This window comes from Propithecus coquereli, unplaced genomic scaffold (assembly GCF_000956105.1).
Source record: "Propithecus coquereli isolate 6110/MARCELLA unplaced genomic scaffold, Pcoq_1.0 Scaffold18, whole genome shotgun sequence".
Lineage (NCBI taxonomy): Eukaryota > Metazoa > Chordata > Mammalia > Primates > Indriidae > Propithecus > Propithecus coquereli.
In genome coordinates this window covers 11,122,767-11,145,882 of record NW_012142745.1, presented here as the reverse complement: position 1 = coordinate 11,145,882, position 23,116 = coordinate 11,122,767, and the positions used below count along the sequence as shown (strand labels likewise).

At 42.5% G+C, this 23,116-nt stretch overlaps 1 protein-coding gene across 1 annotated transcript in view; it reads left to right on the top strand.

Annotated features, from left to right (window-relative positions):
* Positions 1-23,116, top strand: part of DNER (delta/notch-like EGF repeat containing) — a 361,378-nt gene that overhangs the window by 173,364 nt on the left and 164,898 nt on the right. Inside the window, exon 4 of the mRNA XM_012642476.1 lies at positions 2,125-2,270. Coding sequence (XP_012497930.1) covers positions 2,125-2,270 — 146 coding nt within the window. The remainder of the gene's footprint in view (positions 1-2,124; positions 2,271-23,116) is intronic.

The following is a 23,116-nucleotide window of genomic DNA, read 5'->3' as shown; positions in this document are numbered from 1 at the left end:
CACACACACACACACACACACACACACACACACACCATGGAGTATTACTCAACCATAAAAAAGAATGAAATGATGACTTTTGCCACAACTTGGATGGAATTGGAGACCATTATCCTAAGTGAAGTATCTAAGGAATGGAAAAAGAAATACCACATGTTCTCACTTACAAGTAGGAGCTAAATTATGGGTATATATGGTCATAAAGTGGTATAATGGATATTGAAAGCTAAGAAGGGGGATGAGGGATAAAAATCTACTTATTGAGTACAATGTACACTATTCTGGTGATAGGTACACTAAAAGCCCTGACTTCAGCATTATATAATTCATATATGTAACAGGAACCACTTATACCCCCTAATCTATTGAAATAAAAAGTAAATAAATAAATTAGAAATGTCACTACACAGTACTTAATATGCATAATGAAATAACTGTGGAAATGATTATAAGGCTTCTTTGTACACAAGATGTAATAAATGTTTTGCCACATTTGCTTTATATATTATTAATGAAGAAATAAAGTATTATATGTACAGCTAGAAACTCCCTCCCTGCCCACCCCCCTATTTCCTTCCCTCTTTCTCTTGAGGTTGATGTGTTTCTTTCCATACATCGTTATATACTTTTACTGAGTATATATGTATGTATAACAGTGCTTATTAAGGCTTTGTAGCTTTTAATACTTATATAAATGTAAAGTTGAAAAAAAAAGCAAGTTGCAAAAAAAATTGTATATTCTGACAGCTCATCATTGGCTGGTTTTATGCATTATAAACTTAATTTCCAAGACTGTGTCTTATCTACTATCTTTGTTTATGATGGTTATTTATATATAATTTAAATAAAGTGAAATCGACTAATCTATCTTTATGGGTTATTATTATATATCCTCTTAAAGAAATACCTTATCCCAAGGTCAGTGAAATGCCCCCTATATTTTCCATTTGGAGTTTTAAAGTTTTTTAGTTCACATTTTAATCTTTAAGCCATCTAGGTTTATTTTTGTGTATGGTGTAAGGTAGGGATCCAAATACACTTTTTCCTGATAACGGAAGTCATTTCAGTTGCCCTGGAATCAATTGTTTTCGCTCCTATTTTTCCCCTACTGATTCCTCGTACCACCTTGGTCCTAAAATTCTTTTGTTGTAAAAATATCTGTGGATATGACTTCATGATATTGAGACTTTTTCACTTGATCTTACTTTTAAACAGAACTGAAAAATTGTATTGAACATTCTGTCACATTCAGACATTTGAATATTTTGTTCTAAAATTAAAAATTAGACATAAATGAATACTATTAGAAAAAAGCCCAGTTAGTGAAATAATTTAATCATTTATACAAAAATACTTATAGTATCTATTTCTCCATTCCAGTTAGAGACTCTATTTATTCATCAGTTTATTCCACATTTGTTTGCCAACCTATTTTGTACTAACGGCTGCACTGAACATAAAGATCATTCAATGACAAATGTGACATGTCAATGATATCGAATCCATATTTAACTGTGACTAGTCCTGTTGTATTAGATGGCTAGAACCACATGACTTGCATTGATACCATGCAGTCAGAGTGGTGATCAAGTAAGAAAGTCATTAATAAACCCAGTGTAGAATGTGTGCCTGTGTTGCACGCCCACCTGTGAGGGGACTGAGAGCTGCGAGGGCAGGCAGATAACTGGGTGGGGCCTCTGGGGATCCCCAGCACTTGTACTATCCAACGTAGCCAGGAGGAGGAAGAGTTGGGTAATGCAGGCAAGTTGCTCCCTGGGAGAAGACTGGGGTTCCAAAGCAGAGATCGAATTCTTAGATGTGAGCACAGGGATGGAATTGGAAGACATGGCGGCCCTCAGAGGGCAAGGGCAGGAGCAAAGCCAGAGGACCTGAGGTGATGACTCAGGTGCCTGGTGCTGCTTTTCCTTGGTCTTAGGGGTTCCCCTCGAGGTTTGGAAGCCCAGAGGTCTGAATGGACAGTAGCCATGTGCTTTATTCCTTTGCCGTAGTGCATTTTGTTTTGTTTGTCAGACTTGAATGCTGCCTGAACTAAATTCGTGGTCTTGTAGAAAGACTGTTGGGAAAGCTTCACTTTACATTTCCTATTGTCCCATTTTCTTTCAGGTTTTGTGAATGATTCTGTTACTAAATCTATTGTGGCTTTGCGCTTAACTCTGGTGGTGAAGGCCAGCACCTGTGTGCTGGGGGAGAGCCACGCAAGTGACTTGGAGTGTTCAGGAAAAGGAAAATGCACCTCGAAGCCATCAGAGGTAAGGCGATGCTGGTAGCTTGTAAACTTCTACACTTACACAGATAAATGCATAAGCAAGTGTGCGTTCTCTGCCCTTTCATCTTGGCTATATATATCAATATATGTGTCAAACTAAGTTGATACACTAGAATTAACTATCATGAGATTCTATCTGTTCTTCTAATTCTTTGTTGCCTCTTTCTACCCAATTAAATCCCTTGCCCAGAGAATTAAGGGAGTAATTTTAAGATTTTAGTGGTGGTTGGACTTAGAACGTGGGTAGTTAGAAACATCAGGGCTCAAGGTTTCACTTTGGGACCCATCTGATTATGACGGCATTAAAACCACTGGGACAGGAAAAGTGTCCGATGTACATACAGCAAGGATGAAAGGAGAGAGAACAAGTGCATTTGCTGAAAAAGCGCTCAAATTTCTGGCTTCAATGAGATGTTAGTATGTGACATGTTGATATATATAAATCTCCATATAAATTTTAAAGTAATTGTAATAAATTTGTACAGTGATAGATTTTCTTGCTTTGGTCTGAAGTAGAGATTCTGTAAGAAGAAATAGTTAAATTTGATAATAAGATCAAAAGAAATGGAAGGAAGAAAGGTAAGCATAGTTACTTACTTACCCATTCTGGGGACTGTTGCCTGCAATGTGGTCATTCCCACCTTAGGCTTTGCATTTCTCTGGCCACAATAACAGGGTCACGGAAGTCAGCGAAGACTTTGCTCCCTGTGGAGCCAGCATCGTAAACACTATGGAAGACTTGAGCCCTGTTCCCCTTGTCCCTTAGCAGCTGTGGTGGCATGGGCATGCGGCAAAGGCCTGAGCATAGCTTCCTCCTTGGCCTGCTGTTTTCTGAGTAATGACAGCAGTCTAGGAGTCAGGTGAACAGAGGATCATAGCAGTCACTGAGGCCATCTGCATCCGTATAGGGCTCCCTTGAAACATTTTTACAGATGGACCCCAGGCTCCGCCCGAAGATCCCTGAGGAGGGAGACCCCACACCTTACAAGGGGGCCTGCTGTCAGGGGACATCCATTCCTCTCACCACTTACTGCTTCTGTCTCCAACACTCTTTCCTTAATTGTCTTCTCTCCAGTTACACACATGTTTTTGTTGGAATTAATGTTAAGTAAAGTGGGTCCCCTAAGCTCGAAAAGAGTGTGATTTGTTTTAGACCGATTTTAAGGGTAGCACAGCTAAATTTTCTTGAGCGACACCTCTTTGGGGGAATGTTAGCACATTCGGTGCTAGTGGTGTGAACTTTGATCAGGGAAAGGAATGGGGCTGGCAAAAGGAATGTTGGAAGCCACGTTCAAATGCTGCCCTTGTCATCTTGGAAAACATGTGACTTTCTGTCTTAGGTGTAATATTGCGGTTGATTAAATGCACCATTTTCCTGTAAGATATTCCCTGGAGGGAGCAGATTGTGGTCAGGAACCCAGGAGAGTAGTGGAAATAATGGTTTCGGCATGAATGTGAACGAAAGCCAAAACTGTATCCCTGCTTTTGGGGGCGAGGAGAGTGACTGGAGTGACGCCCGGAGGTGGAGCCTGGGGAGGTTCCTTTCACAAAGCTGAGCCCACCCGTTAGATCCTGTGGTTTTCTGTCTGCGCCAATTTGGACCAGTCTGCTCTCCTTCCTGAGGGAACCCTCATTTATCAATGCATTTTACAGAAAAAAAAATGTAAAGGATACTGAGTGTTCTCCTGTGACAGCCAAGGCTTGGGAGGGGTAGAATAACTGGAGAAAGGATGAGGACACCACAGAGAACTTATCTGATAAGAAGGTTCCAGAACAGATGAAGGGTGAGAGACCAGAAAAGCACGGGCCTTCTGGGTGAGCCCACAGCGAGGAGGCGCAGACCCTCCCCAGTGCATTCCCACCATTCCCAGTAAACAATTTTAAGGTCTGATTAGCTCTGAAAAAGATAATATTGGCAAAAGGGAAGTGTCTTAAATGAGCAACAGAGGGCTGTGCTCCGAATGCTTGTCTGACGGAGATTCATTCTGAGCCTTCTGTTATTACGGATGACCCTTCTGGGGAAACCTTGAACTTGTAAGATGGTTGCCATGTTGGCTTCATGCGTGTTGTGGTCATGAGACCAGGACTTGAGGCTCCTCTGCGGGAGAGCTGTGGCCGGGAGGCTCTGCCTGGAGACTTAGGTTGGACTCACTGCAAAGGCAATAGAGGGATTTAGCCCTTGCCGGTAACTTGGCAAACCTTGTCAATGTGAAAAAACAACTCAGAAGCCTTGGCGGAGAATCCATACTAATTTTAGCAGATCATTTCAGAGGAAGCTCATCTTTATCAGAGGTACCAATTTCTCCGAAGAGCTTCTAGTGCCTGTGAGGTGACACCTCCTCCTTCCTACCTCTCAGCTCGCTACTGAGACCATCGTTTGTACCATGTAGAGCCTTTGCTGTTGTTGATTCTGCTTTTACTTTCAATGCGTTGAAGGGAGTGGTGGCCAGTAATGTTGCTTAATGACCTCTTGGTGCCTCTAAGCAAATGATGAGGCAGGAATGACCGTCTCCAGTCCAAGACCCCTCACCTTGGTCTCACTGTTATCTTGGAGAGAAATGTCTGGGGGGACTTGACCTTCCCATGGGAGGAGCAGGGGACTGGAAGGATGGTTGATCTTTTTTGTGTCTACTTGAGGTTCCCGTGACTCTCTGGGATTGTCGCTGTGGCTGTTTCAGCATATTAGGAATAGTTTGCTAGGAATAAAAGACTGTTGTCTTCATGTTTCTTTCTTTTTACTGTTTCCTAAAGTTAGAAGTTATATATTCCACCCTTCTACCCAATGTAAGAATCCATTCCATGGCACAAAACAAATAGAACTATATTTTGTGATTTAATTTTATTGTTTCTAATCATTTTTATATCTTTTTATTAGATCATCCATCAAAACAAAAGCAATTCTGTTATTTCCACACCACTCTTATTTGGTAATGGAACTCATTTCTTTTCTGTCAGATGTGCTTTGGCTGGGCATATTTCACAATTCCAAGTGATGGGTGGTTCGTGATGAAGCTCAAGCTTGCTGTTCTCGAGATCGCACCATTCCGAGAGCGTCTTTGTAAATGTTGATGTTAACACTGGAAGGAGCTGTCTATTTTTGAAAACCGCCTTTGTCACAAGAGTTGATTCTGATCTTTCCTTCTCCTTATAAAAAAACCCCTAAACTGTTGCCCACTATTTCTCTTTGACCTTTGTCACCAAGGTTGTTAGGCTACTAGCTGCTGCCTATTTGGTGATTAATTCCTTAATTATCTTACAGGTAAATGTCAGGGAGTCCACATGGGGCTCATTGTTGGCTTGGGCCATAAGCATTCTGTAGATCCAAAGTAGATTCTGTGGACTTTGTCCCTCAAGGTCAAGAGATTTGTATTAGTGGAGTTTGCCAGAGAAAACGGAACCAATGGGATGGGATGGGTGTGTACACACACACATACACACACATACATACACACACATCTCTCTCTCTCTCTCAGTTTGTTTTAAGGAACTGGCTCATGTAATTGTGGGGTCTTGGTGAGTCCAAAATCTGCTGGGGGAGGCCTGTAGACTAGACACTTAGAAAAGAGTTACAGTTCTAGTCCAAAGCTGTCTGCGGGCAGAATTCCTCTCTCTTGGGGGAGGGTCAGCCTTTTTTGTTCTCTTCAGGTCTTCAACCGATTGGACAAGGCCCACCCACTCACAATCTACTGATTTAGATGAAAATCTCTTCCAAAAACACCCTCACAAAAACATCCAGGATAATATTTGACCAAACGTCTGGTCACTGTGGCCCAGACAAGTTGATACGTAAAATTAACCATCATGAGATTCTCTCTTCTTCCAATTCTCTGTTGCCTCCTTTCTACCCGATTCAATCCCTTGCCCACGAAGTTAAGGGAGTATCAGAATTTTGACTTGCCTAATAGCCTGAGGCCCTTAGTAAAAAGTCCCATTTCAGACCCCATCACTCAGATTCTGATGCCTTTTTTTGGACAGCTTGGAGATTCTGATGCAAAAGTAGATTGTACACAATTCTGGAAACAGGCCTCAGAAAAGTGCTTATCATCTCCCCGTTCTTGCTGACTGTCTAAAGCAAATACGCAATATCTTTTTATTTAAGGATTGCACTGTTAATCATTTCAAGGCCACATGGAGTTAATAATAAAAGATAAATGCTGAGTGGTGATGTAATGCTTCAATAAATATCCCACAGTTTTCCTGTTTGTTGGCTTTGGTCTATATTGGTAGGTAAAGGGGATCAGGCCTCCATTCCTGGAAGTTTCCTAGAAATCTCTCTAGCTCTCGCCTTAGGAATCCGTCACCCTTAGGCTAATCGGATTGGGTACCAGAGCTGACTACTGAGACTTTGCTTTGAGAGAGAATTGAGCTGGCATCATCCTCAGGCCCTTCGAGACCCCAGGCGTGGGCCTGTACCTGAGAAGCACTTCTGTGTCTGGCCCCTGAGGAGTCCTAACCTTCTGTTACCTCTCTCCCTATCCTTGGAAGTTGAAGGCTTGAGCTCTAGGAAGTCTGACTCTTCCTACCTATGACTGAGTTCTTTCAGTTGGGTTTGGTTTATTGGAAATAAATCACTGACCTGAACCAGGTGCTTTATCCATTGCTTGATAATACTCTGTCCCATGTGGCCTAGGTGGGAGACACTATCCTTCCAGGACCCTGTCTGCCTTATATCAGCTCCCCTCTCTCTATTTTTCCCTGTTACAAAAATGTGCACCTCTTTGTTGGGGCTCCTGGTAAATTCTCGTGTCTTGGGTGGGTTTCAGAGCTCACTGGCAGAGCAGAATGACACGTGCACCACAGCTGACCTTGGAGCAGCCTCGCCAGCACCCGACCCAGCCCCTCCCACAACCCTGGCACCCTGATTCCATGCTCTGATCTCTGTGGTTTTGTTCATGCTACTCTCCGTCTGGAGCAAGTACCTGCCTCACCACCCCTGCTGCCCCTGCCCTCCCTGCCCTTTGCCCCCTGCCCTCCCACCTCCTGACTATTTTTCAGGATCAGCTCAAAATCTTTCTGCTTCCAGAACCTGTTCCTGATCCCCCAATGCAAAGTAGCTCCCTCCTTTCAAGTCCCGTAGAATTTTTCTTCTCTTACAAGACCTGTGACTTTGGATTTATGCTTATATTTCTTTATGTCCATTATTCTTTGTGTTCACTTCACTGCAGAGTTATTGCTTGGGTGGGCTGCAGGGAGGGGTGCTGCCTGAGTAGCTCATGGATTGGAGCGCAGGGTGATGAGTGCAGGAGAGGCTGGAAAAGTGAGTTCTGGAGGCCCAGAGAAATGTCCGACTCAGACGTGAGATCGCAGAGAGTCTCCAATGGTGAGCCCTTCGTCACTGGCATCTGTGTCTGGTTCATTCTGTGTCTGTCGTAATGACTAGCGTGGTGCTTTCCGTATAGCAGAGACTCAAAACCTGCCTATGAACTGAATGAGAAAGATAAATAAGAGAACACAAATATAATAGGAAATCAATTCTCTGAGTTTTGAGTTAGATATGTAATTTGGGTCCTCTACTTGATAAAAATGGGAGCATGGAAAGTAAATGGTGAATTTAGTTTTACAAAATAATGAGTTGGAAAATATGCTCTGATCTAAGTAAGGCTGCTTCACAGAAAGTGTGACCCAGAAAGTTGTAGTACCCCCCTAGGAACACTTTTAGCAGCATCGCCAATCCTTTCCCCATCATTTCAAAAAGAAGTAGGTCAGAATAATTTGAACCCGTGGATCTTTGATGCTATCCTCCTGTCGGGTTGAGATCATCGGTGAACTCTTTCTAGGTTAGGTAGTGGCAATGTGCAGAAGGGCAGGGAAAGATGTCATCTTCATTCATCCCTCACTTCTCCAAGAGCTAATTCTTCCACATCATTAGTGCAAACACAAAGGGCCTCACGGGGCCTTGGAAAAGCACTGTGACCTGGTCGGCTTGTATGAAAGGAGCAAGATGGGAGCGTAGACGAGGGAGGCCACGAGAATCAGAGGAAAGGCCTGCACTGCATCCTTTTCAGCATCCGAACAGCAGCTGGCAGTCAGGACGTCAGACATGGGGTTGCCTTTCAATAATTCTGTTCAGGGTGTCATGGGGTTAAGTCCCCACGGCTCTGCCAGCACTCTAGAGGAATTTCTCCTTTAAGTGGGGAATGAAACACAGCGAGAGAGGGCGCAGAGTGGAATAGTGTGTGGGAAATACTTGATGACCCGGTGGCAAGTGGCATTACAGAGAAAAAAAGACAAATTTATTCTAAGAAATTATTCTTCTAAGAAGAGAGGAAAACCCTTTCTCTTGACCGAATAAATGGATTTATAACAACGCTCATTAAAAACTTTTGAGCCAGAGAATGGAGATACTTTAAACTTAATGCCAAAGTGAAGGTGTCTGAGATACATTTATTTGCTGATAGAAGAAGGGTGATCTCTTCCACAGATTTGACTTGCAGAAACTGCTTTGTGGACCTGCGAGAGATAAGGTGCTTTTATGAATAATAAAAAACACAGTAATAATTATCAGAAGCACATTAACCACAGAGATCATAAAAGTAAGTGCAACCCAGCTGTTGCATTTTTAATGGGTAAAGCATCAGCCTGTCTAGAATTCACTGACGTGTGTTTAAATTATCATTCTCGGCACTAATGTAATTAAAAAGCTATTGCTGCCTTTTGTGTTATAGAACAGAAGGATGATCATATCGTTGCCTGCACAAAGAATACAACAATTTATTTAAATAAAAGAATTCTAAAGTTACATCCCAAAGGATAGACATTTCGTCACGTTTCTGTTCAGCATCGGTATTTTCCGGGGGGTTGAGTGTATCTCCCCGTGCTAACTGCTGTAGAGGTGCTGTGCAATGTTAGTGAACTGTCAGATGCATTAGGGTGAGGATTCTGTCATTGGCGACATTTTCGGGGTCATAGAATTTGGAGTGGAAAGTGATTTTAGAGGCCTCTCCACCTATTTTATTTTAAACACCAGGAAATCAAGGTCTAAGAGAGATTTAAGCCATTTGCCCAAGGCCTGAGAGCTAATTCATGGTAGAGGTAGGACAAGAACGAAGGGAGATTTCTGGACTTTTCTGTTCGGCGGTTCCTCTTGCTGGAGCAACATGCCTCTAATTCCGTCTACCCCCCTCAATAGTGTCCTCCGTTAGGACGTTCAGGATTATAGCAGCCTCCGTAGCCCATTCAGTGTCCTCGTGTAAAGTATTACTGTTCACTACAAGGAACATGAGGCATGGGGTGGAAATGGGATTTTTTAGGGAGAGGGCGGTTTGAACTTACGGCATCTTAGTGCCGTGTTTCTCACCCTTTAATGTGCACACAAATCATATGGGGATCTTGTTGAAACGCAGAGCCTGACTCCAAGGGTCTGGGGATGGGACCTGAGAGGAGACGCAGGTGATGCTGACGTTGCTGGCTGCCGACATCAGGCCATTGAAGTGCATTAAAGGCACCGTTCGAGTGACCTCTCAGAGACCGGGAAGAGTCCACAACCGCCCTTCCATGATACTCTTTGGCATATATTGTACTGGGGGGACTAAACTCCCCGGGTTTTTCTTTCTCTAGAGCACAGCTTGAGAAAACAGCAGTACAGGTGAAATCAGTAATTCAGGGAAAGAGAATTCCTGCCGATGTAGCGCGCGGCCTCTTTATACGTGGCCCTCAGGAACCGTTTGCGTGCAGCCCCTGATTCTCCACTGCATTGGCCACAACCCTAAGTCTTTACGGAGAGGACAGAGACTCATTTCAGAACTGTATTGGGGACAGATCACTACAATTCTTAGATTTTAATTCGTAACTTTTAAGATACAGAAATAGGCTCTGACTAGGCTTTTATGCCTGAGAGAAGAAAGCCATTGCTTTGGAGTGTGGTAGGTGTGCTTTCCTTGTTGTCTCTCTCCCTGAAATACTGATCTCTTTGTACTTTCCTCAGTCTGCAAGTCAGCGCGCCCTGTGCAAGCCCCTGGGATACGGTGGCTAAAGCGCTGCGCCGGGGAGGGCGTTCCGCGGGGCGCTGTCGTCACTCCTCTTTAGGACCTAAGAACCACCAGCACTGCTGGCTTCCAGAGAAGGGGTCTGTTCCACTTATCGCCTTGGAGGATTCATTTATTTTTCCACATTTCATTCCCTCTTCCAGTGTTCTGTGAGCACCTCTTCTGTGTGGAGCACAAGTTGCATCGTCACCAAACCAGGGGGTAGGCGCACAGATGTGGTCCCTGCTCTCCTGACGTTCCTGGTTAGAAAGCTGGCACTGGGAGTCATTGAACTCGACTCTCGTCTGAGCCTCTAAAAGGCTAGCAACCTCCCCAGCCTTCTTCAGCCTCTAATTAAATGCAAAGCCCATGACCACTGAAGGCAGTTGGTATTTCTCTCAGATTTTGAGAGGAAACACCCCTTCTGACGTTCCCCCACCGTGGTCTTCTGTCCTTTGCACCCACTCCAAACATGGCTTTGAAGTTTCAAGAGGCTCCTCTGTTTCCCTTTTGTCTGACAAGATTAGACCTTTAGTTTGTTACCAAAATTGCTCCATTCCTTCTGGGAACTCGTCTTAGAGTTTAAAAATCAGCCTGGCTTTGCAGCGTCTCCTTCCAAGTTGTGGGGTGTCCGGTGGCTTCTGAATGACTAGTCATATGGGTCTGAGTAGGCTGCTGTTAGGGGGATAGGACAGCATCACTGTTTCAAAACGGGACAGAAACCCTCTGGGCTCTGGGCGTTGTCTGCTAATGCATCTTTAACGGCAGGCAGAGTTGGTGGGTTTCTCCATGGTAGTAGTTGAGATCTCCTGGGCCTCAGGACCGAAACTAGCTCCCTCCCTGGCCTCCCACAGTGCTCTGGTCTTCAGAATTTGACCCATTTTCTGTGTACTGAGTTCCAAACTCATCAAGGTTTTGCCCGTTGGATACCGTGTTAGTAATTTTATTGTAAAAAATGTTTGGTTTCATCTAGCATAGTGGTTTTGAGACATTTTTGCTTCAGGATCCCTTTATATTCTTAGAAATGATTGAGGACCCCAAAGAGCTTTCGTTGGTTGGGTTATATCTATTGATAATTATTGCATTAAATTAAGACTGAGGAATTAACAAACATTAATTCATTTAATTAACAAACACATCACATGTTAACATAAATAACACATTTTAAATGAAAACTAACTATATTTTCCAAAACAAAAAAAAATGAGTAAGAAGAGTGGTGTTGTTTTCATTTTTACAAATTTCTTTAATCTGCTTAGAAGAAGACAGCTGGATTTTTACATTTGCTTTTACATTCAGTCTGTTGCAATATGTTGTTTTGGTTGAAGTCTAAGAAGAAAATTCAGCATCACACAGATATTTAGTTGGAAAAGGGAGAAATGTTTTAATAGTCTTTTCAGATAATTGTAGATATTCTTGAAAATACTCCAAAACTTGACAAGTGGTAGATTCTTAAAGGTTAATTGAATGTGGAATCTGAAACCGTATCAGTAAACTTTTGTACTTTGTTACATTACAATCTATTGGTGTGTCTTGTGTTTTGGATCTTTTACCCATGAATGGGTTTTGTAACATCATGCATCAGTCATTTGGAAAATATTGGATCCCTGAGTTATATAGAGCTTCCAAATGTTGACACATTTCATTATACAATATCAAAAAATCACATCTGTGATTAATATCACCATCACTCTCATCAGAAATGTCTTTAAGTATTGGGAATCTGTCAAGCTTATAGCAGAAAATAAAAGTTTTCCAAAATTCTAATTTGTTCTCGAAAGCTCAGATTTTATCTCTGACAACAAAAACTGTTGGTTATTTTCCTTGAAGTGACAGGCTCACTTCGTTCATTTCAGAGAAAATGTCTGCCAAATAGCGAAGTCTGAATAACTGTAGCTTGTCTTTCAGCCATTCTTTTAAGGAAAAGTGGTGTTCCATAAGAAACAGGCTACTTCAGGTCCGGACAAGCAATCGCCCAACTGTGTTTCCTTGAGGCAACCGCTGAGCTTCTGTGTGTGGCAGAAGTGCTTTGTGTGTATGTCCCATCAAGATGAGCACTCAGGGGTTGAGAGTTCATGAAATTTTAATTTTTACTGCTTCATCAAGGACATTGTCAGTGAAGCTGACGTTTCTTCCTTCTGCAAATGCCTGATGCTGGTGAAGATCCAGAGGCTGCTTCAAATCACTGCTTTGTTTTGTACCAAGGCATCAGCAGTTTCTCACCATTGTTTGTTCATCTTTAGTGCCAATGTCAACAGAATGAAAAAGCCGTATCATGTCTTAATATTATGATAAAATAGTTTTGGCCTCATGGACCCCCTGCCTGGGACCTCCCAGAAGTCTGGAAACCACATTTAGAGAACCTCTGCCCTGGTCCAGGCTTTGTCTCTAATCCTGTTCTCTGGACCTCTGTTTTTATGTTCTATACTTTTAACTTATTATTATAAGCCATCCCAAGTTTAGTTTTGGATAATTCAGTTTTTTCTCTCTTTGACCTTGGAAACCACTTTGTAGCTTTTGTCTCTTCTCTGTGGTAATTCTTTGAATGGCTTCTTTGTAACAACTCTGGGTCAATTTGCTAAAAGCTGATTTGAAAGTTCTCCCTCTTTGTCTGCTCCTCAGCACACCCCCTTGCTGGCCCCAGGATCTGCAGCCCAGTCTCCCCTACTATACCCAAGGCACCTTCTCCCCCTTCCTTCACTTCCAGCAGCCCTCAGGGGGCCAGATCAGAAACAAACTCAACAATCCCTAAAATCCTATTAAAAAGATAAAATGAAAGCTGGCCAATTAAAATTATGGAAATCTTCTAAGGTTTTTAAAACCAACCTTTCTGTTAAACATTGTTGCAAGCTTTTGTCAACTGAAAAAGAGTCACCAAGGCTAAAAATTTAGAAAGGAGACTTTATTTTATAAAGGATTACAACCTGCAGGCTGGTCATCCTGACTGGCTGGGAAGCATAGCCTTGGCAGAAGCAGAGAGACAAGCACTTCAGGGGTGGGGTTGTTCTCGTGGACCCCCCGACAGGGTCTCAGAGACCCCTCAGAAGTCTAGAAATTGCATTTTGAGAACTGAATTTATGCTGAACAGGGTGGCCAAGTATACATACTCAACAGGTTACAGGAAGAGTTATGAATATTCATGAAGGAGACTCATGCGCATGCGTATGAAGTTTACATGTATGTAACATACATCCTATGATCAATTTGAGGTAGAGATTATATGTTTAAATGCATTATAATTAGGTCCTATATTTAAAAATGTAAAATACAAAGTCCATGAACTGTGTTTTCTCAGGCCAGAACCAGTCCTTGGCCAGCAGTCATTTATTAAGAAGAAACTCTTTGTGTTCTGAAATAGCTATCATGTTGGAACCATAAAAACAGGAGGAGGGCCCTAGGGGTTGGATGAAGTAAGTGGAGGGGTCTTCTGGCCTTTTGTTCTCTCCAGCTGGTCTTTACTAAAATCTAGTAATGATTAATGAGGGAGAGTTGAAAGCAAATGGGATGTGACTATTCTCCCATCTTGCCATGGCTGGGAAATCAAAATTTTGGGGTTTTTAGCCAAAGGAGGGTCCATTATTCTGTTGGAGGGGTTTAGGACTTTTATTTCAGTTCTCGGTTTCTAGATATTAAAAAGAAACAAGGAAATTGAGCAATTGCCTTTCGGAAAATTGGCCTGCTTCCCTGGGCTTTACTTCTTGTGCTCCATCCATGGCCTGGAATCTTCTCCTTGAAAGAAGTCCTGAGAATTCACCCCTGGACCTTGCTGTTAGGAAGACAATGATGGTGGTGGGGATGAAACCAGATTGTAGGGACCAAGGAAGAGCTTGGGTAACTGTGTGGCTTGCCTTTTTGATAAGCTTGGCATTGGAGGGAGGGACAGAGTGGGATGGTACCCGAGTGAGGAATTGGGACAAAAGAAAGGCTTTTGTTCCTACAGCAGAGATGGATCACATTGAAATAGGCCAAGGGAAAGAAACTGTCAGCTGGGGAGATGGGAGATGCGTCAGAATGGTTAGGCGGGGTATAATTCATGGATGTGGGTCTTGGAGGAGATGGAATCAAGAGAGGTGAGGAAGGCTGCAGGAAAGAGGAGGAAAACTTCCTTCTCTGAGCAAGTGATGTTAGGCAAAAGACTTGACAGAGGTATTTTAAATTTTTTGAATTGAAGTGAAATTCAAATTTAACATAAAATTAACCATTTTAAGGTAAATAATTGGCATTAAGTACATGCACACCACCTTATCTAGTTCTAAAACATTCTCATCACCCCAAAATAAAGCCCCATATCCATTGAGCAGTTACTCCCCATTCCTCCCTTCCCCTGTCAACCACCAATCTGCGTTCTATGTATGGATTTACCTATACAGGACATTTCATACAAATGGAATCATGTTAAATGGACCTTTTGTGCTTGGCTTCTTTCACTCAGTATAATGTTTTCCAGTTCACCCATGTTACAGCTTGTGTCAGTACTTCATTCCTTCATGTGTCTGAATAGTGTGCTGTTGTGTGGATAGGCCACAATTGTTCCTCCATTTACCACTGGTGGACATTTGGGTTGTTTCCACCTTTTGGCTATTGTGAATAGTGCTACTATGATTGTGTGTGTACAAGTATTTGTTTGAACTCCTATTAATATTTCCAGTTCTTTTGGGTGAATACCTAAGGAGTGGAATTTCTGAATCACATGGTAATTCTGTTTTACTTTTTGAGGAACTGCCAAACTGTTTTTCACAGTGGCAGAACCATTTTACATTCCCAGCAATGTACAAGTGTTTCAGTTTCTACACCTACTCGCCAACACTCATTATTTTCCATTTTTTTAAATTCTTGCAACCCTAGTGTGTATCTTATTATGGTTTTGATTTGCATTTCCCTAATGAAGAATGATGTTGATATTGGATATTGATCAAAGTTTTTTTTTTATATTATTATGTGTTTTATTTCTATATGAAAACCGATTTCCAATCGTATCCTCTTTGTCCACAAGGCGGATCTTGGTTTCAGGGCAAGAAATAATGGTAGATGCCACTGTGTCGAATTGCTTGGGAGCAGCACTCCTGGGGGTTCTGGGTTGCTCTGCCTCTGCATGGAGGCAGCTGACTTCATTTGCCTGGGACACCTTGCATATTGGTCTAGGCTAGGTGAGAGCTGGGATATCTGCTCAGTCCCAGGTTATCCTTTGCCTGAAAGTCTTTCACAAGTTTGGTTTATTTCTAGGGAAATGTGACATAAGGCAGATTCAGAGAAGATGGCACCCTAATATTGCCTTCACCCCAAACTGGCCAGGAACCCACCACCTCTTGGGGAAGAGGCAGAACAAATATCACCCCAACCATCTGCCAGATGGTCGTGAGCTCTTCTGTGGGTTTCTTCCTCTAGATTGCCCTTTCCCTGTACTCCAAGAATAATCCCAAGAAACTTGGCCTAAACCTGCATGTCTGTTACTGATCGGCCACAGGGGACTCATCCCGTTCTCCATTTCCTTTCACATAATGGGCATTTTGAGGCTAAGATCAGCATTTAATTGAGCCACAGACATCAGTCCTTTCCAAGTTCACAGTAGAGGAGAGTTTCTAGTTTAATGATAATTCTGCGGTTAAACAGGATATTTCCAAGTCAATAAGGAATAGAGAAGCTGACTCCAGAAAGGAATGAGAAAGCTCCCCCGGAATACCACAGCTGCTCAGTCATGGATAAACCCAGCAAGGTTACCACAGGCCCTCTCGGGCCATTGCCGTGATCGCAATCATCTGTCTTCTATATGGCTGCAGTTAGTTTCCACACAATTTCTGGGCAGAAAATTTGAGCAGTTTCTCAAACCTCAGACAGAAGTGATTACACGGTATGTGCAGTGGGGTATCATTTAGGGCTTGAATGTAGAGAGAAGGGCACAGAGAACTCTAGCATGACAGTCTTCCCAGGAATCTGAAGGGGCCCCAGCAAATATGGAATGTCTTAGAGCTGCCCAGTATTCAAAGGTCATTAATTATGGAGAACATCAGAACTGTCATTTACATATTTTGTTTTTGTACCATCACAGTATTTTGGCAGGAAACTGGGAGGAAATTGAAACATCTGAACAGAGTAAGTACCCATAGCTGCTTATAGGGTACTTATAATGCTTATACCATTTATACATTTCATAAATAATTATGCATGTGTGTTCAGGTCTATATCTGTAGAAAAAATTTGAAAATTTTTGCTTTTTCTCTCTTCATTGTGTCTCCACATTATAGTTCAATAAGTGCTTTCCTAACTTCCTTAGTACGTTTTTTTATTTTTCTTTTCCACTAACCTTCATTTCTTTACATGAATTCTTTATTGCATTTTACTTTTATCCTTTTTCTTTGTGGTTCTCTGGTCTCAGTTTGGTTTTGTATGTATGTAAATGCTGGTAAGCAAAGCGCACTAGGTGTAAATAACAAAGTTGAACAAAACATTATGCAAATTAAATGTTGATGCCAGAAGTATTAGTGGTCGTTGAAACTGAAATATTAAAAGGATGAGTTATATGTCATGAAGACACAAACTGAGGTGACAATAAAACAATCTTCCAAGGAAGGGTTGTTGGGGTTTTGAGTGGAAAAAGAGGCTTTGGCCAGATGAATGGATGGGTGGCCAGGGGCTTGGTTCGTTCGGAGTTCGAGGCGATTAAGGGTAGGGCTTAACCACAGACAGTGGGAACTTGTAGTGGAGTCTGGTTACTTTTCATCAAGCTTGAAATATTTTCATTGATTTTTCAACCACAGCTTGCTCCTCTATTGTTAGAATTTCTCCACATGGTAGATTTTGAGGATTAAAAGAATGATATTATGTTGTGGTCGCTAAAATCAGAAGCAGCAGCCAAATCTGACTTTTGCCTGAAGGGCTTTTTCAGGTTGCTAAAATAAATGAAAATGTGAGAAGTATGGGCTTCCATATTTAGATTAGTATAATATTATACACCCATTTTCTACCATAAAAACAATCCAATTTTTGATTTAATCAAATATACTCTATGGCATTAGCTTTGATTTAAATTCACAGGGTGCTAATGAGACATTAGTATGTCACTGGGCCCTGGTAGGAAGGGTCTTCCACACACCACAGTCCTGTGGTGACACAGACATTTTCTCCACCAGATTTTTGGATGGAAATAATCTATCCAATTGAGGCTCTCGGGAATTAAGTGAAATAATTTCAGTAAGTGTCAAAATTTGAAAATTTTATAGTGCTTCAAAGGTACTCACATTTTTTGTTTTGTTTACATCAGTAAGAAGCACATGAAGGCCTTATTTCTGTTGCCTAGTTAGAGAGTGAATTCAAGGTGATGGCAAATATCTCTGTGTTAAGAGACAGCAGTTCCTGTACGTGGTCCAGGTGATCTCAGGGGGGCTTCCATGTTCGAACGGCACCATCTGATGAAGTATGAGGGTCTGTGGCCCGGCGGAGGCCAGCAGACTCGGGGGTAGAGATCCAGGTTCAAGGTCTGACTCCAACACTTGTTGAAATTGCTTTACTTAATTCCCAGGGCTTCAATGTGCCCATCTGGTCCTGGGAATGATGAAACTAACTGTCCATGCCACAGGGCCATGGCGTATGGAATGCCTTGGGCTAGCACAAATCTGTGCAGATACTGGAAAAAATCCTAATGGAATGTGAAATGAGATCACATATGTGCAAGCACTTTGTAAAGTGTTTTGCAAATAAAAGGAGGTGGCACATGAGATGTGCAAACCACTAAAGAGGGTGTCTGTTGCCTCTGTCAACAGCCACGTCCCATGGCCCCTGCCGCGCTTGGCATCCTGACTCTTGTCCTTGGAAGTTGCTGCCTCCACTCATCCTCTTTTGAACTTCCCAGGACGCTCCTGGCCAACACCACTGATTTTGACTTTAGTGGAAATCATTTGGGGCTAGACTCATGTTTAATTTCCTTCTTAGAGTTCTAATTTTACAGGATAATTGTTGGGAGAAAGTTGATACTTGAATTTCTGAGCCACTGGCATATGCTCCCTTCACTCTGCTTTTTATTTTATCTTTTAAAAGACCCGTCCTGTGACAAGCATTGGTGCAGCTGGCCACAAATATGTGCCTTTGCCTTACTTCTCAGCCGTTGTTGTGAAGCTCTGCTCAGCCAAATGTACTTCAGTTTTACAGATAAAATATAAAATTGTTGACAAATATCAATTTTAGCCAGAAATACTCACAAATATATAATTGTTCCCCAAGAATAAACTTGATCTACTTTTAAAAAGTAGCAAAACCATAGTTACCAGCTAGGAATAGTAGTAGGAGATAACAACTTTTAAAAAAAAAATTTTTATCATGAAGGTCTTTGCTTCCCAATTAAATATTCTTTTTATGCTTTTAAAAAATGAAAGTAACTCAACATTGGTACAATCCAGTTGCTCATGCTGTTGGACAGAAGGCAGTGGGCTGGGAGGCCCTAGTTGGTGTAAGATTCACAGCTATCTAGGGAGGTTTCTTCATCCTAAATTTCTTTGAGACACCAGCCTGGCAGGGTGCCTGGATTCCTGTTCTTTGAGCTTAATTCCTATATAATAAAGGCATGATTTTCTATTTAAATGCAAATATCTCGAAAATAGTAACACATTAAGGTGTTATCTGTCATTAACATGGGAATAACTTAGTTTAGTCAGGGGTTGGTTTCAGTAGGAGAGAGAGAATAGTAGCTCACTCTAGAATGCAGGTGCTGTTTGGAGGTGTTGGTGGTGAGAATAGTGGTCTGGGTTTGGGGAGGTGAGATTTGTCAGATATGTCAGCAAATCTGAGCCTTATGTTTTGGTTTCAGCTCTTCCCTGTTCAGAAACGGGGGAGGCTGGTGATATTTGAGTCATTCTTCTGAGGCAGATGTTATGCTGGAAAAACCAAACGACTTTTATTCTGGAGAAGCCTCAGAAACTCCAGGTGAAACCCTCACCTGACAGTAGGAATGACTTTGAGCCTCATTCCATAGAGAAAGCCCAATGATGGAGCTTTCAGAGAAGACAGGAATTTGGGCCAGCTCATGGGATTTTTTTCTTTCCAACACGAGCCTCTAGAAATTATAATTAGAAAAAAGAATTTGAGATTGGCCCCCTAGCAAGGACTGCAGTACCTGGCAGCCGCACTCCAGGGTGTATCGGCCGTGCCAGAGGCCGTGCACCTGAATGAGGAAGGCAGGCTGATGTTCTTTTCCAGCACACATGGATCTGTGTTGGTCCAAAGACTTGCGCACCCCACAGCCCTATGACACAGACATTTTCGTCACTCCCTTCATCAGAGGGAGGTACGCAGGCTCTTGAGAATTAAGCGTGGGTTTCCTTTTCTCTGAATAAAGAACCTAAATTCAATATCCTCGTCTAGTGATCATAAAGGAGCTAGAAAAGAAACGACAAGCATCACAATGGTTAAAATGTGATACATTAACCAAGACATTTTTGAGAGGCAGATACGAGCAGTGTTAATGTCCTTACATTCAAATTTCTATGCAGGTTTCCTTTCTTACTCAGAATTGGAGGATTAAATTATCACATGAAAGAGATTGCTTTATGTGAATATTATAGATTAATAAAAACTGTTCAAAAGCGAGCAAGATTTATTTTTTTGCAAATTTATCTGATTCTTTTGCTACTCCTGAGTTAGATATTTTGATGATTGTCTTCTGGAGATTATTAAAATGATTATTTTCTAATTATTCTGGAAAAACACATTTATTAGCTATAACCTGCCTTTTGTTCAATATTAAAATGATGAAAGCAACAAGCATTTAATGAGATAAGATTTAATTAAGATGAATGATAGGACCTTCCCACCTTTGCTGGCGTTATTTTAATTTGTATGGGTATGATTCAATACAGTAAGAAATGCCTTGGTTAGGTTGGGCACTCTATAGAAATAAAGTCCTTTACAATAACATGGAGAGATAGTGGTTTTCCCCCAAATACTGAAGAAATGTTTGTAGTCAAATTCCGCAGTATCAGGGATTATATAAACCTCTTGGAATTTAGGCTATGATATCAATATTCTAGATTTAAGTGTATACTCTTATTTCTATAGAGAACAATGGGCTGAAAAATTGGCATTCAGCCTCCAGAAGGAAGACTAACACGATCCCTCATATCAGCTCTATGCTGTTTCTACATTTTTGTTTGTTTACAGTCTCGGTCTTTGTATTGGATTTGAGACTATCCACAAAAATACGCAAGCTATAAAATAGCCTATTAAGAGGAAAATAGATGTGAAGACTGAGGCACAGGAGAATGATAGATCGAACAGGAAAATGAAGTTGGGTTACAGTCATAAATACACAGAGGATGGCCCGCATGCTGGTCAGAGACGGATGTGGGACACACACACGTTTTTAGCTGTGGCCCATGGTGTTCTGGACGGCTCATGTGAAGGAGCCCAAAGGGCATGAGGAGAGTCAGGGAGGATGGAGGAGGAAAGGAGAAAGAAGAACCACATGTGTGAGTGATGTTCTGAGACAGCAGCCTCGTCATTAACGGGGATGTCACACAGGTGGAGTCTTCAGGTCTCTCTCCCTATCTCAGGGTCTTGAGTTTTAGATGGCGACAAAGGTCTGGAGAAATCCATGGTTCAGCCCCAAGAGGACAAAAGCTGTCACTTAGGCTTGACCCAGAATCAGCCCAGAGCAATCAGACTGTTCGAAACAGTCAGTGACCTGGGGGTGGGGGGTTTCTGTAGGGGATCTGGCGCTGTGCCTTTTACCTGGACCAGGTGCAGGTGCAGCTCCCTCCTGCCTGGTCTCCACAGCTGTTTGAACACCTGATTCTTCCCTGTCTCCAGGACTTATGAAGTGCCAGGGCATTCTTAATGGGAAAAAAGTGATCTTGCTGGAGCCCAGTTTCTAATCTCTACTTGCAGCCTGGTCTCTGAGTCCAGCCTGTGATTAGATTTGTTGATTTTCACTACCTGACTCAAGACAGGAACTGGGCAGGGACCAGCCAACCATCCCATGTCATGGAAACAGCCATCGTATCCCTGGGTGTCTGTACTGACCCCTTTGATACTGGGTAGGTGTGTTTGAATATCAGCTGTGTTATTTTAGAGCTTTCAACAGTTAAATTTGAAAAACACAACACAAATAATGGCATCTTTGGGCTATAACACATCTCTTTTCATTTTATCCTCTTGTGGAAGTGAGGCCCAACAGAAAACAAAGCAATAAATAATCTAAACTGTTTGCCCAAGGTCAATTGAAAAGGCAGAAGAACCAGGAATAGGGTCTCAGCAGGCACGAAGCAGTGTGTCCTCTTCCTGTGCTCCATTGTCATCTGCGCTTCACGTTCTTCTAAGGCACAGGGCAGGCCCTGCAAACGGATGGCCGAGGCTCAGATTTCAACTTTTCGCTTTATAAGCTGGTGGACCTTGGTTGATTTATTCACCCTCTCTGTGCCTCAGTTTCCTCAAATATACAATCGGAGTAATAGCAGCTACCCCAGCACAGCCATGAGGATAACTGCACTTTCAAAGCCTTTAGAACAGTGCCTGGCATTTATTGAGGGCCCAATGAATACTGGCAGCTAAGATGATAGTGATGATGACAACGACACAGATGTTTTTCCTCTAGACTGTCAATTCCTGGGACACATGAGCTATGTTTTATATGCCTCTGTATATGCAACGCCAACCCCTTCACACAGCTGTTGCTCAGTGAATGTCGTGCATCCTCTGGGACGAGGGGTGGATATGATAAGCATCAGATATTTGTGGAGGACTGGAGACAGCTCTGAAAATAGTGGGAGGAATAAGCAGAAGGGGGAGGGGGAAGTGCTGTGGGCTGAATTGTGTCCCCTCAAATGCACATGTTGAAGTCCCAACCCCCAGTACCTCAGAATGTGGCTGCACTGGAGTAGGGTCTTTGAAGAGGCAATTAAGGTGAAATGAAGTCTTGGGCTGGGCCCTCATCCACCATGGTCAGTATCCTCATAAGAAGAGATTAGGACACAGACACAGAGGGGAGACCATGTGAGGACACAGGGAGGGGATGGCGTCTGCAAGCCACGGAGAGGCCTGAGGAGAACCCAACCCTGCCGACCCTTTGATCTCAGCCTGTGTGTCTTCCTCCAGAACTATGAGGTATAAATTTCTGTCGTGTAAGCCGCCTAGTCTGTGATGCTTTGTTACGGCGGCCGGAGGAAGCTAATCCGGTGAGTAGGAAGGGAACTCATGAAGTGGTTGTTAGCATTCTGGAGTGACATGAAGTTCTCTCTGGGAATAGGACAGGGGCAGTGGGGCTTTGTGCCCTACATGGGACTGGAACCCAGGGCCGCCAGATTGAAGAGTGGGCAAGGACTTTGGAGGTCACACCCTTCCAGCTCTCACTCGGTGCATTATGCATGTTTCTCAGAGTGTTGTTTGAACCTTGTCCCTCATAGCTGGTCACTTAATTCCTCGCATTTCTGAATATCATAACTTGTGAGGACGTTTGTACAATGAGACCAAATTGTGCCCCCTCCCTGCCTCTCTGTGTGATCTTGAACAAGATACCTAAATTCTCTGATCTGTTTCCTCATTGGTCACATGGAAAAATAATACCTATCTTGCAAGACTGTTGGGAGGATTAAATGGAATAAGCCTCACATGATACTTGGCACGTGGCAGGGCTTTCTCCAGGAGACGATGCTCTGTCCCTATCACTTTCCATCTTTAGAAAACGTTGCCACTGGTTTATCATTTTTGCTCCCAGGCGAAGTAACTTGAGGATGTTGGGAAGGATCTCTACTCATCAACAAGTCCTTCTCTTTAGTGATTTGTACATAAAAATTTCCGTTTTCTTAAAGTTTTTTTCTTACTATTCTCTTTTGATACAGCAGAGGAAATAACTAGAGGGCTAGATGGAATTTTAAAATGAGAA